We start from the raw sequence: 15,578 nt of genomic DNA on the forward strand, positions 1-15,578 counted from the left end.
CATATAATTTGTTTTATTGCAAATTTAATCTCTCAATAAGCAATCTTCAATTTTTTTAAAACTTTGGCTTGCCATTATGTTGCATAACATGTGTCGGCATAGGTAGATCAGTTATTTGGAATTCTGATAAAGCAATATATGGATAAGGCAGAATATTGTACAGCGTATAGTAAGATAATGGATCTGCTTGGCTTACAGTCACCGTGGAACTGTTCAGTGAGTACTCCTTAAATCTTTTTTGAAGGTAATTTTCTCATCAGATTGCGTTTTGTATTTTTCTCTGGTTTGAACAAGATAATGTAGCATTTTGGACCAAAAATGCAGAAAAGCAAACCAAAGCTGGATGACAAAATGGCAAAGATTTCAACTGCGACTGTATATTTGCCAGGTGAGCTTACATAGGCTGGAATGAATGTTAACCACACTGCACAGAAGATGAGCATGCTAAAAGTTATTAGCTTTGCTTCATTGAAGTTGCCTGGTAGCTTTCTTGCCAGAAAAGCTAGCGCAAAACACAAGCATGCTAAAATACCAATGTAACCCAATACACAGTAGAAGGCTATTGGAGACCCAACATTACATTCCAGGATAACCTTTGAAGTATGATATTTTGTATATTTTGTTGGGAAAGGGGGAGCCACAATAAGCCAGGTGATGCATATGAGAATTTGGATGAAAGTGCATGCACACACAATGGCCCTTTGTTGCACAGGCCCAAACCATTTCATCACATTCATTTGGGGAACGGTTGCCTTAAAGGCTACAAGCACAACGATAGTTTTCGCCAATATGCAGGACATGCAAAGGACGAATGTAATGCCAAACACCGTGTGCCGCAGTACACATGACCAGACTGAAGGCTTGCCAATAAATGTAAGTGAGCACAAAAAACAAAGTACCAATGAAAATAGTAACAGAAAGCTTAACTCAGAGTTGTTTGCTTTGACTATGGGGGTATCTTTATGGTGTAGAAATGTAGAAGCAATAATCAAAGTGATGCATGCTCCAAATAACGCTACCGTCATCAGGATAATTCCCATGGTATCTTTGAAGGAGAGAAACTCAATTTCTTTCAGTATACAGCTTTGGCTGTCCTTGCTTGACCAGTATTCCAGAGGACATTTCATGCATTCTAATGAATCTAGGAAAGTTTAATCAGTGATAGATACTGATTTAAATTAGCTTTAGATTTAAATTACATTATATATACATACATTAAAACAAGATGACAACTGACGAGGAGGTAGGACCATGTGAGGATAAAGGACGGAACTTGTGCCTGGAGACAGAGGATGTGGATGAGATCCTAAATGAGTAGTTTGCATCAGTATTCACCCAGGAGAAGGATAGTAAGATTATGTGGAGTATGCTGATATGCTACAGCATTTTGAAGTCAAGAAAAAGGTGGTGTTGAGTCTCTTGAAGTACATTAAAGTGGATAAGTTCCCAAGGCCCGATATTATCTACCTGGGTTATTGAGACAGACAAGAGAAGAGATTGCTGGGGACTTGACCAAAGTTTTTGTATCCTCATTAGCCACTGGCAAGGTCCTGGAAGACTGGCGAGTAACTAATGTTGTTCCTCTGTTCAAGAAGGGAAATAGGGAAAATCCAGGAAACTATAGACTGCGAGTCTCCCATCAGTGGTTGGGAAGCAATCGGAGAGAATTCATAGGGATAGGATTTACACACATTTGGAAAATCATGGCCAAATTAAGGACAGTCAACATGGATTTGTGCAGGGCAGGTTAATTATACAAACTTGATTGAATTTTTCGAGGAGGTGGCAAAGGTGACTGATGAGGGTAGAGCAGCAGATGTTGTCTCCATGGATTTTAGTAAGGCTTTCGACAAGGTCCCTCATGGCAGACTCATCCAGAAGATTAAGATGCATGGGATCCACAGTGACATGGCCACACGGATTCAGAATTGGTTGCCCGTGGAAATCAGAGGGTGGTGGTGGAGGTCCATGACTGGTAGTGTTTGACAGGATCTGTACTGGGACCTCTGCTGTTTGTGATATATATGAATGGCTTGAATTAAAATGCAGATGGGTGCGTTAGTAAGTTTGCAGATGATACAAAGATCATTGGACTTGTGGATAGCATAGAAGGTTGTCAAAGGATACAGTGGTATACGGGTGGCATGGTGGCTCAGGGGTTAGCACTGCTGCCTTAGCGTGCCAGGGACACAGGTTTAATTCCAGCCTTGGGTCTGTGTGGAGTTTTCACATTCTCCCTGGGTCTGTGTGGGTTTCCTCTGGGTGCTCCGGTTTCCTCCCATAGTCTAAAGATGTGCAGGTTAGGTGGATTAACCATGCTAAATTGCCCATAGTGTCCAGAGATGTGTAGGTTAGGTGGATTAGCTGTGGGAAAGGCAGGGTTACAGAGATAGGGTAGGGGCGTGAGTCTGGGTGGAATGGTCTTCAGAGAATCAATGTGGACTTGTTGGGCTCAATGGCCTGTTCCAACACTGTTGGGATTCTATGAAATGGCAGATGGAGTTTAATCTGGGTTAAGTGACAGGAGCTGCACTTTGGGAGATCAAACGTTAAGGAAAAGTATATATTTAATGGCAGGGCCCTAAACATCATTGATGTACAGAGGGATCTTGGGGTTCAAGTCCAAAGCTCCCTGAAAGCGGCCGCGCATGTCAATAGGGTGGTAAAGAAGGTATACGGCATGCTTGCCTTTATTGGTTGGGGACTTGAGTACAAGAGTCAGCATGTCATTTTGCAACTTTATAAGACTTTGGTTAGGCAACACGTAGAGTATTATGTTCAGATCTGGTCGTCACATTACAGGAAGGATGTGGAGGATTTGGAGAGGGTGCAGAAGAAGCTTACCAGGACGTTGCCTGAGCTAGAGGGTATGAGTGATAAGGGGAGGCTAGAAAAACTCAGATTGTTTTCTCTGGAACAGTGGAGGGGAGACTTAATAGAAGTCAAAAGAATTCTAAGATGCTTAGATAAGGTTGATGGCCAGAATCTTCTTCCCAGAGTTGAAATATCTAAAACTAGGGGGCATGCTTTCAAGGTGAGAAAGAGAAAGTTCAAAGGAGATGAAAGGGGCAGTTTTTTTACGCAGAGAGTGGTAGGAGTCTGGAACGTGCTGCCAGGGGAGGCAGTGGAGGCAGATATCATAGGGTCTTTTAAGAGACTTTTAGATAAGCACATAAATATTCAAGGAATGGAGGGATATGAACCAAGGGCTGGCAGAAGGGATTAGTTTAATTTGGTGTCATTTTCAGTAAAAAGTCATGGGCCAAAGGGCCGTTCCTGTGCTGTATTGTCCTATGTTCTAAATTATTCCTAGAATCAAAGAATCTTGCAGTACAGAAATAGGCTGCTCAGTGCACTATCCCCCTGCCAGCTCTTTGTGAATTGCATCTCCACACTCTAGTCCTTTTTATTTTCTCAAACATATGTCCAATTATCTTTTCAAAGTTGACTCTGCATCCACTAGTCTAATCAGGCAGTCCATTCCAGATCAGAACAACGCCTTGTGTAAAAATGATCATTCTCCTAATTTTCCCTTTGTTTACTACTTTACTCCTTGCCTTAACTCTGTGTCCAAACCCTAACCCTCCTTACTGTGGAAACAGTTTCCCTTTATTTAATCCCTTCACAACCTTTTCACATTAATATAATAATTCTGCATTTCAAATTCTATTGTCTAGTAAAAAGTAGGCACTTTTAAAAAGAATCATTTTCTATTAAATGGTAAAATGAAATTTGCTGACCTGTTGTATTGGTGACTTCACCTTCAGAACATGGTAAGCAGTCAAAGCAGCAAGTGTGTTGTCCATTTTGCACAGCTTTCCTTGAACCAGGTGGGCAGCTTTCACTGCATACAGACTGTGGTACCTTCATAATGGCAGTAAAAATAAAATTAATATTTTAAGGATGAAAAGTCATTCAGAGCGGAAGGTGACATAGTATTTATATTGTACAGCCTATATCAGGAATCTTCTCTAACTTCCAGATGTGGGGCTTTGCGCTATTACCATCGCCAGCCCTTGCATTAAAGTAATTGATGAGCGTCAATACAATTGATGGTTCGCACCATGTACCCATAGTGGAGGGAATATCTGTTTAAGGTGGTAGATTAGATGTTAATCAAGTGTGCTGCCTTGTGCACAGATCTTCAGTACCACTGCCAGCATGTTGTCAGTGCCTATAGATATTGCTATGTTCAGTGCCTTCAGTAAGTGAATCAAATTTGCTGAAGATAGGTATCTGTAATAATTAGAAGGACTCTGAGATAAATGAACCACTTGGCACTTCTGGCTGAAGATGACTGCAAAAGTTTCAGATTGCCTTTTCAACTGATGTGTCAGGGTGCACCATCATTTTGACTAAGAATATTTGTAGAGGTTTCTCATCTTGTTATTTCAATGTGACAGGATTGGCAAATATTGATCTGATCCATTGGTTTTGGGATTTCTAAGACCGATCTATTACTCACTGTTTTTGCTGCTTAGCACAAAAATAATTATGTGTTGCAGTTTCACAAGATTGGCATCTCATTTTTGTCAGGAATGCCTGATACCATACCTGACATGTTATCTTGCGCTATTAAATGAACCAGGGTTAATTCCCTGGTTTGTTGATAATGGTACCATGAGGGACATGCAGTGTTTTAAGTTTATTGATTTGGCTCAACGCAATTCTGCTGCTACTGCTGCAGGTGGCACACAGCTTCTTGTGGATGCCCAATCGGAGATAATAAGATGTTGGAAGCAAATTTGGGAATAATTTTCAAAAAGGAATTAGATAAATGCATGAAAGAAGGTCATTATACTGTATAGGGGATGAGCAGAGGAGTGGAAATAATTGGGCAAATTTTCAAAGAAACAACACAAACACAATGGCTCAAATGGTTTCCCGTTTGTGTAAATTACTTTGACTTCCATTACCCTTTATATGAAGAAATATGTGAATGACCTAGCCTCTTCCACTAATAGCAAAATAACTCATTAAACAAAGAAACACTGATCTTACCTTTGTTTTGTTTCCATGCCATATAATACTGTCTTCTTTTATCATAAACATTTTCCCAGCTGGGGCAGATGCATCGAAATAACCAACGTTTACATGTTCAACCGAACCATTCTGTTTCATCTGCCAGTTTATAATATCATATGATGCAGTGGGATCTCCATTTGAATCAAAATATATGTGTTCATCAAAGCGGTTGGCAAATCTTACTTCTTTTAAATGCTGAAATAGCTTAGAGGAGTGATTGGAAAGCAGTGTTTAGTTATTCAAAATAATTCAAAGGCATGTTAATACATTCATTAAGCTACTGAAATAACATAATCCACTTATAGTTTCAAAAGGTGCCTATTGCATTAGTAACAATAATTTGCATGTACATGGCACTTTTCCTGCAGTGAAACGGGTGGCATGGTGGATCAGTGGTTAGCACTGCTGCTTCTCAGCGCCAGGGACCTGGGTTCTATTCCACCTTCCGGTGACTGTGCGGAGTTTACACATTCTCCCCGTGCCTGTGTGGGTTTTGTCCGGGTGCTCCAGTTTCCTCCTACAGTCCAAAGATGTGCAGGGTAGGTGGATTGGCCATGCTATAAATTGCCCACAGTGTTCAGGGATGTGTAGATTAGGTGGGTTATTGGGGGATGGGTCTGGATGGGATGCTCTGAGGGTTGGTGTGGACCTGTTGGGCCAAAGGGCCTGCTTCCACACTGTAGGGATTATATGATCTGTGAAACATCCCAAAATGTTTCACAGGATAATTCACAGAGCCATATAGCACAGAAACAGACCCTTTGGTCTAATTTGTCTATGTCAACCAGGTTTCCCAAACTGAACTATTCCAATTTGCCTGCATTTGGCCAATATCGCTCTGAACCTTTCCTATTCATGTATGTGTCCAGATATCTTTTAAATGCTGTAACTGTACCCACCTCTACCATATAGCCTTGCAGCTCATTCCATACATGAACCACCCTCTGTGTGAAAATGTTATCCCTTTTCAGGGGCAAAATTTAAGGTCCCTTTTAAATCTTTTCCCTCTCACCTTATCATATGCCCTCTAGTTTTGAACTCCCCTACTCTCGGGAAAGGATCTTTGCTATTCACCTTATCTATGTCCCTCATGATTTTAGAAAGGTCTATAAGGTCACCCTTCAACCTCCTATGCTCCGGTGATAAAAGTCCCAACCTATCCAGCCTTTCATTACAACTCAAATCCTCCAGTCCCATTAACATCATTGTAAATCTTTTCTACACCCTTTTCAATTTGGTGACCAGAACTGCATACAGTATTTCAAAAGTGGCCTCACTATTGTCTGTACAGCCTCAACATGAAGTCCCAACTCTGATACTCAATGCTCTGACAAATGAAGGCAAGTGTGTCAAATGCCTTTTTTTACCACCCTGTCTATCTGTGAAGGCAATTTCAAGGAACTATGCACCTGAACCCTTAGGTCTCTCTGTTTGACAGCACACCCCAGTGCCCTACCATTAACTGGGTAAGTCCTGCCTTGGTTTGTCTTACCAATTTGCAACACATTGTGTTATCTAAATTAAACTCCATCTGCCACTTTTCAGCTTATTGGCCCAGCTGTTATGGATCCTGTTGTACTCTTAGATACTCTTCTTCATTTTTTACTGTACAATCAATTTTGGCATCATCTGCAAACCTACTAACCATGGCTCCTATATTCTCATCGAAGACATAAATGACAAACAACAGTGGTTCCCAAAACAATCCTTGTGGAAAATCACCTATCAAAGGTCTCCAATCTGAAAAATAACCCTCCACTACCACCCTTTGTCTCGTACCATCAAGCGAATTTTGTAGCCAATTGGCTAGCTTCCCCTAGCTCCCATCTGAACTAACTTTACTAACCAGTATAACTTGCAGAACCTCATTAATGCCTTTGCTAGCATTCAAAATTTGACACAATTATATAAGGATCTAATAGATTTCTGACGTAAACACACTGGTTTACAGGGGTGTCTTAAAGGTGGAGATGAAGACAGAAAGGCAAACAGACTTAGGGAAAGAACTACAGAGCTTAGGAGCACTTGTTTGCCAATTTATACATTGTTTCTCCCTGCACTGGCATTCTGAACACAGAATCAACATTAGATTTCTCTGATGAAAGCTACTGTATACTGCAAGTGCAAGTTTTCAACTGGTATCTTCTTGCCCATCACCTCTGCCCACCCTGCAGAATTTACATTTTCTCTGGCAACCAAAGTCTTTAATTTGCGCAGGTTTCTGTTTTCCATATTGTTGCTCACTCTTCAGTATTTTAACCAACTATTCACTCAGTGCATAAGTCTGTGAGTTTTGACAGTCTTGTCACTGACACATTTGAAAGCGACGCAGTTCCAGCAGAAATAAATACAGAGAACGCTGGAGAAACTCAGCATGCCTGAGCAGCACCTGTGGAGAGAGAAGCTGTGTCAACGTTTTGAGTCTGGTATAACATCCGCAGCATTTTGTCTATTATCGAGATCTGAGCAGAGCTCATCCTGTCTCCGTACACTGGATAGAAAACAAGGCCGATACTTACATCTTCCTAATCTCTGAGTTGTCAATAAAATGTTAGTACCGTGCTGCCATTCTTTTAAAGCAACACTAGCCAGAAATTAGTGTTTCAGCTCTCCAAAAGAAACGAAATAGAATGGTAATTAGTACGGACGCGTGTTTTTTTTTATATAGTGCCGAGACATCGACAAGGAGATTTATTTACTCGTAAACGTCGTAATAAAATAGTTTTTAATTATAATTTGCAATGAATCACCCTATCGATGCAAGTCAACGAGTACGGTTTAAAGATCTGCATATTTCTGATAGGCATTTGATACAAGTATTTGATACAATATTCATTTCTCTTACCTGCCATGGTTCGATATTCGAAACGTTAGCGCAGAGATAGGCTCCCAGTAGTTCATCTTCACAAAATAGCAAACTGTGGAGTGCATGAGCTATGGCATAGACTGCTTTGTAGACATTATAGGAAACTCTCAACTGAGTTACATCAAAGAAGGAGTTATTCACCTTCTGTAAGTTTTCACGCCCTGTGCATCTCTTGGTGCTGAACACGGAGCTGTCATTGTTAAACGTGCAACCAAATATTGTTTCCCAGAAAACATTCACAAAATCGAAAGTGGAATGTATTGAAGGGCGTAGACTCATAAGAAAGTTTTTCAACTTCGGGATTGCCATTTTGCGACTTGCAAATCCAATTGTTCCGCCGAGACACTTGAAATTGTCCTTTGTGGAGGGTCTTGCCGCTGTAATCCACGCTTCACTCGCTATCCACTGAATGCCAGTGATATTCTGACGGACAACTTCTTTCAGCAACGGGTAAAGGTCACCCTCGGAAGCAAACGCCAAGATAACTTTTGCAGTCGACGTTTTTATGGTGTCTACAATCTTGAGTATTCTTTCTTTAGAATATGTTCTGAGAATCGTTTCTGAGAAAGCGATACAGATTCCAGATCGCTGAACGAGCTCGCTGAACGCTTGAATTCCATACTGGCCGTACTCATTATCGCCTCCAATGGTCCCGATCCACGTCCAACCGAAATGTTCCACAAACTGAGCTAAAGCTTTGGCCTGAAACAAATCGCTCGGTACTGTTCTGAAAAACGTAGGAAATTCTTGTTTGTTGCTCAGACACGCACAGGTAGAGAAATAGCTGACCTGCAATGATTTTAATAAAAATGAAATTCAATTACCTATATTAAGAATTTACATAGCCTTCTTATAAGTGTGGAACCTGCTACAAGGTGAGGTAGCTGAGGCGAAAAGCATAGATACGTTTAATGGGAAGTTAGATCAAGACATAAAGCTAACAGGAATTTGTACTGATTGGATGAGGTAAGAGTGGAAACGCGCTTGGGTGAAGTAAACATTGAGAGTTGGGACGAATGACCAACAAGAGGGTTTCTTTTAACACGATGGGTAAAGTAAGTTTGCAGAACCTGTAATAAACTGCGATAGACTTAAGGGAAATCTGAACCTGCTTCTGGATGGGACTGAGATCAAAAGATAGGTACCTCCCTAAATAAGAGCCATAGAATTCCTACACTGCAGAAATAGATCATTGACCCAACAAGTCTGCACCAATGTTCCTAAGACTATCCAACTCAGACCCATCCTCCCAGTACACTTCATGGGACTTTTATCCAGGCTAACCCAACTAGCCTGCACAGCCCTGAACACTATGGGCAATTTAGCATAGTCAATCCACCTAACGTGTATATCTTTGGACTGTGGGAGGAAACCCCGGTAGACACAGGGAGCATGTACAAACTCCACACAGACAGTTGCCCAAGGCTGGAATCAAATCCCTGGCACCTTGAGGTACTGGTGCTAACCACTGAACTACTATGCCGCCCCCAGACAAAGTTGCCACCCGGAAAACCGAAGTACGGCAATGTTTCAATTGTTCACAACTGCATTATTTCTGTTTCTATTAGGCGTTTTGGATGAAATGGTTCCTTGCGAAGGAGTGGGAATTCCATGCAATTTGATGTATGAAGTTGGTAATCGAGGTCTTTTCTATCATGATCTTAATTGATCCGAAATTAAGGGCATTCTCCCTTATGGGCTCACGCTCCATGGCCCAATATTGCAGTATTCACTGTGCCCAGCACATCCAAAAGTCATAAGCCCAGGAAGAGTAATACTCTATGATGTTAAGACGCAAAGTAGATGCCAACGGAACCGTTGATTTAAGTGTTGTTTGTAAGGTGTAATATGCACCCATGCCACTCTCCCCATGTAAAATCTAGCTCAGATACACCACATTCACACCATGTTGCTCTCAATGTCCAACAGTTTGAGACTCTATAATTCAAACTCTATGTGTGAGTGCCTGTAATTGGGTTTCTGCGCCTGCCCCACTTGTGCAATGGTTCTTATCAAAGTGCAAAATTACGACCTATGTAACTGTGACTGTGGAAGTTATCCCTCCTTACTCTACTCAACCTATCTATAACTTCTGACGCGGCTAACCAATAATCCTCCTCCATCGCCTCTCTTCTAACATTCAATCTGGTGGCGACCATCCTAGCCTGATGCTATTTTTATCTATCTGATGACAGTCAGACAATCACTTGCAACAATTTCTTTTCCAGATGAAATTCTCCAACCATCTTTCCTTGGTCTCCTCCTATTTATCATCTACATCCCGCCCTTTACCAATATCATCCAGAAACATATCAGTTCCCACTCATATTCTGGTCTGTCCTAACTCGTCATTATGTCACTTGACCCATGCAATGATTTACTCCTGATTATCCAACAACCATTACTAGGTAAGTAGAAATTACCTCCAACTAAGTATTGGAAAGGCAGGAGTCATTGTCTTTGGCCACCATTATAAATGTCTTACCCAGCTAATAACTCTATCATTTCCCAAGCAACACGTTGAGTCAATCCAACAACATGCATCATATTTGACATCAAGATGAAGTTCTGAACACGTATCCATTCTTTCACCCACATCACCTACTCTTCCCTTTTATGCCATTACACAACCGTGTTCTATGCCCCAGCTACTCTGCTGCTGATGCTGTCACCAATTGTTACCTCTAGCTTTGAAAATTCTAATGTCTTTACACAGGCTTCTGATCTTCCATCCTCCAGATTGAAATTCAAAATTCTGCTGCCCATATCCGAAATGTACAGAAATATTCACTCATTGCCCCTGTGTTTGTAGTCTGTCAGTGTCTCACTTTTAACATCCGCAGCTTTGTTTTCAAATCTCTGAATGTGCTCAGTTTTCTCTGCTTCCAGCTCTGGAACAAAACACTCCAAATCTTCATGCTCTTTTTTGACCGCTTGCACATCCAGAATTTCCTTTGCTCCATCTGAAGTGGACATATGTAAATTTGCATACAGCTAAAGCTCTGGAATTCAGTCCCTGAACCTTTCATGTAACACTCTCTCGTCATTTAAGATGTACCTGAAATTTACCTCTTTGAACAAAACTTTCATTACCTTTCTAATCAGTGTAAAAATCTAAGATGACTGTCTTGAGAAATACTACTGGAGGTAACAAACTTTGCACCAGATGTTAAACTAAACCTTAATCTGCCCTCTCATTTGGACATAAGAGTTGCATTGCATGTTATCGACGAACAGTAGTGGAATTATCCCAGAATCCTGTCAAATCATTATCCCTTAATCAATATCATTAAAACAGATTTGTTTTGCCATTATCACCTTGCTATTTTAGGAACTGGTTGTGTGAAAATTGCCTGATGTGCCCCTAGTTTCAACAATAACTACACTTCAAGTGTACTTCATTAACTGAAAAGAATTTGAGGCATCTTGAGGTCCTAAAGGGCACTGTATGATGGCAATATTTCATTGTGACCCAGCATCAAAAAAATTAGTAATGTTGCTGTGAGGTGCTTTGGACTGTTTCAAGACAGTAAAGGGAGTATATAAACACATTTGCTTCAATAAAACTTTCTTTTGAATAACTTCACTTCCAAAGGTTCCAGATTCATGCCTAAAGTAATTTGACAACAATAATTACCTCATAGTGTAAGTCATAGGAGCATACAGCCAGTAAATTATTTTATCAATTGTGAGCTCTTTAAATTTGCTATTCAGCTTTTCCTCTCTCCTGATATTTCTGGATAGATGTAGACATTTTTCCTTTTTAAGTATATGTCTAATTTTCATTTGACAGTCACCATTCAAGCTGTTTCCACCACATTTTCGAGTAATGTATGCCAGATCATAAAATTCTGCATAAAAATATAAACTTCCTACCTGCTACCTCATCATTTTGTCAATTATCTGAAATGTGTTTCTGTTGATTATCAGTCACACTGTCAATTTCTCACTACCTGCTTTATTGACAAGAATGCGTATTATTTCCATACCCATCCAGAATTTTTGTTTAGATCTTTTGGTGCAAGAATCAAGAAGAAGGGTGCAGGAGTTTGGGAAGGTGGGCGGGAGATGGCAGGCATAGGGAGAAGTTTTAAAATGAGGTCTAGACTATTTATGACTCTCAGAAGGCACATTTTCGATAATTGGTTGTATAAATCAGGAATTCTCTCCCAAAAGGTTACTGAAGAGAGGGGGCTATCAAAAATTTTAAAACCTAAGATTGATGGATTTCTGTTAGAACAGACTGAAACCAAGATACTGCCTAGTCATGATCTGATTGAATGGTGGAATGGGCAACTACCTGGTCCTATGTTATGATCAATGGTGGATTTCATAACAAGCTAACATTGTATTAATCCCACTGAATTATTTCTGAAAAATGCTTTTCTTGAATTGCCTTACCATCGAAATACCAAATGATGTGACTGTCCTTGCTATGGCTATTGACTGTGATGATCCAGACTCCCCAATGATGGCTGGAATAGGAGAACCTTCTTTGCAATTAAACTCCGGAATGTTTTTTTCTTGTCCATTTATTAGTGTCAGGGCTGCTTTGAGAGCCTGAGATGGTGAGGCACAGGAATCATGAATTCTGTAGCCTAGTGTGACATTTGGAAGTATCCTTGAATCCTGGTTAATCTCATTTATTGCGAAGATCATGACCTGTGTCCATCGAAATGCTCTGAGATCAAAACTGCAGGATAACAGTGATAGAACATCACATAATTTTATTGCAAACTTTACACAATTTGGATTGACAACAGTGACACTGAAGGAAATGATAGAACACAGATAACAGGTATAGCAAATGCAGTTTAATAAAACAAAGGAGACTCTGACACTTACTGATTCCGTACAAAATGAAAGCAAAAAGATTAAAATGATTCTCAACATTGAAATACTTTAAGTTGAACATGATATCTAAACAGTCACATTGGTATGGGACATAAATATACATGTAAACAAGTTAACCTGATAACATTAAACCTTTCTGAAATTTAACAATTTCTGGGACATAATCTAGATCCTACTGTCTGGAGACTCCCAATGAATTTGAGAATACGAGGGAATGAAACAGATTACAAATATACTTATTACATTTAAACAACACAAAAATAAATGCTCAAGGTTGACAGGGAAATAAAATGTGTTACTTATTAACTGTTTCACTCATCTCAACTCTGAACTTCTAAATTAACCACAAAGCCTAAACGCAATCTCACCTGGCACACTCTGAAGGTGGTGGTTGAGTTGTAAAAGAATTATTTATTTCCAATTCTTTATTATAGATGGGAAAAACTCCTCCAATAATAATGTCTCCATCTTCAGAGAGACCTGGCAAATAAAACTCTCCAAGAAGTTTACACATTGAGCCACCTGCTCCCAGTAAAGGGATGACAATACAAACCACCCAGAGAAACACGTAATACATTACAATGTGTAACAAGGCACCAGAGGTAGTTTGTTACAGTATGGAAAGGAGATTAATGTGTCTCTTATAACATTTGATGAAGTCTACAAGGTTGATTACCCAATTTAATTGTGCTGCAAAAATCTCTAGAAATCCCCAAAGAAATAATGTTTTTAGTTTACATTAATCCTTGAAAGGTCAGGGTGTAACAAACATTCACAATTCAGTCTCTCAATTGAAGTTCTCACCTGGGATACACATGCGGAAAACAGAACAAAGCATACCCAATTAATTCAAGTAATCAGTTTTGATTAATAATATTGGACTGAATATAATTAATGTTCAACAATGTTCTGTAAATCTATTCTGTATTTTAGGAAACTCTTACGTATTGATTTTAATTGATGTATATTTGTTTTGACTAAGTTATAGCCTTCTGACCTCTACATTATATGGCGGTAGGCAATTTTCAGCCTCTCCACAAACACTTGAATATGTTATGAAGTCGAAATTGAATTTAGAACTGAAGATTGTTGTGGTGGTCAAGATGCTCGAGATGAAATTCACCTTGGGAAATAACAGAAATCTGGTGACAGTGAATTGCATATTCTCTTTCATTTGTTGCTGAAAGGAAAGTAAAAGCCTTGATGTTGATGTACAGATGTTATCATGCAGGCGGAGAGCAGATTTGCTGAAATAGTTCTAAGAGTGAGGGACTTAGTAATGTGGAAAGATTAGAAATGTTTGGCTTGTTTTTCATAGTGCAGAGAAGGTTCACAGGAAATTCAATACAAAGGTTCATAGTTGTGAAGGATTTCAGAGCTGTTTTCATTCGCAGATGGGGCCCAAAACAAAAGACTCACATATAAGACAACTTGAAAAAGATTCAGTATGAAATAAAGTTTTTTTTTTGTGCAGTGAGTTGTTGTGATCTGAAACGCATTGCCTGAAAATTTAGTGAAAGCAGATTCAATGGCAGTTTTCAAAAGACAGTTGGATAAACACTTGAAAGGGGGAAAATTTAATAACAATATGGAAAGGCCAAAGCAATAGGTCTAATTACAGTGCACATACATGAATGATGGGTCAGCTTGCATTGTTCCATTCTGTGATTCTTTTAGACAAATGAAGGTGCCGTATTGCTACAGGATTCTTTAGGAAATTATGCAAGAACTGGAATCTCCAAGACCTGGAGCTTGATGGTGATATAACCCTATACTAAATATTGTGAAAGACAGCTCATACAGCTGCTACTTATTACTGGTTCAACTTCATTATCATTGCATTGTGCAACTCTATGGCTCAATGGAGCATTCTTCTTTCATATTACTGTGTGGTTTCTTTCACCATTAGCCTAATTATTTCTATTCTTTACTACTTACAACTGTCAGTATTAGAATTATATATAAACATTTTGTCAGTTTATTGCCATTTCATTTCTTCTCTTATGTTTGCTGTACTTTAGTAATGTATACAGTTCCAACTCTTACATCCCATTCTCCTGGTTAATCGAGTTTCTCCATCTAACTGCTCATTCATTTACCTCTGGCAGTAACAGGAATTGTTGGAATTCACCATGAAGTTGTTGCAGCTTCATGACACGTACTGCTGACCAAGACTCTCCACCCCCCCCCCATCAGAGGAATGCCTAAGAGGAATGTTGGCAGAACTGGGAATCTGAAATGCATCAGCATGTTGTTGATTTTAACCTAGTAAATTGACACAGTTTGATAGTTGATCAGAATTCCTTCTTAACATACTTTCATGTACAATGCAGCTATCTTATCTCTACTGTTGTTGAGCAAAATAAACCCTCCAGCGTGAAAATGAACATATGCAAAATAAAGTCAGAAAATACTCATCTAATCCAAGAGCAATAGAATAGTTGACAGAAAGGAATTACAACCTAGGGACTCAAATAATGTTAATCTTCAGGATAAACAGGAAATAGACAATCCCTATATTTGGTTTGAATTTTTTTTACCACACATTGATTCACATGCCACATTAATACAATGAACTTGCTACATGGCAGTACATTTATTAAGTCGTGAATGAAGCTAGAGATTGACTGGCAACATTGTGGTGTTATTGTCCTTGTTGTGCTTTCATGTAGGTCCTTACTTTTGCTGCTGCATCAAATTTATGGCTGCTAGCTCACATGAGGTGGAAATTCCTTATGAACTTGGTGTCAATATGCATCGATATCGTTCCTGATAAGCTGACCAACTGGCCAGATTTGTAACATTCTCCCCTTGTTCCTCCATAGAGAAAACA

The 15,578-nt window shown here is 39.6% G+C and overlaps 1 protein-coding gene across 1 annotated transcript; it reads right to left on the minus strand.

Moving 5' to 3' along the window:
* Positions 1-227: 227 nt before the first annotated feature.
* LOC109910427 (extracellular calcium-sensing receptor-like) lies at positions 228-13,271 on the minus strand. Its single transcript, XM_048604181.1, has 6 exons — positions 13,114-13,271; positions 12,293-12,584; positions 7,871-8,680; positions 5,002-5,229; positions 3,741-3,864; positions 228-1,141 (listed from the first exon to the last, which is right to left on the minus strand). Exons 1-6 carry the CDS (start codon positions 13,257-13,259, stop codon positions 228-230), a joined length of 2,514 nt encoding a protein of 837 aa, XP_048460138.1. The 5' UTR covers positions 13,260-13,271.
* Between the last annotated feature and the right edge of the window lie 2,307 nt (positions 13,272-15,578).

The sequence above is a fragment of the Rhincodon typus genome, chromosome 13 (assembly GCF_021869965.1).
Source record: "Rhincodon typus isolate 14 chromosome 13, sRhiTyp1.1, whole genome shotgun sequence".
In the NCBI taxonomy this organism is placed as follows: domain Eukaryota; kingdom Metazoa; phylum Chordata; class Chondrichthyes; order Orectolobiformes; family Rhincodontidae; genus Rhincodon; species Rhincodon typus.

Excerpts from the sequence above, each read along its gene's own strand:
- LOC109910427 (XM_048604181.1), bottom strand. The coding sequence starts at position 13,259 with ATGTGTAAACTTCTTGGAGAGTTTTATTTGCCAGGTCTCTCTGAAGAT. Across the intron at positions 8,681-12,292 it reads CATCATTTGGTATTTCGATG|GTCAGCTATTTCTCTACCTG; the intron begins GTAAGGCAATTC and ends AAATCATTGCAG. Across the intron at positions 5,230-7,870 it reads CGAATATCGAACCATGGCAG|CTATTTCAGCATTTAAAAGA; the intron begins GTAAGAGAAATG and ends CACTCCTCTAAG.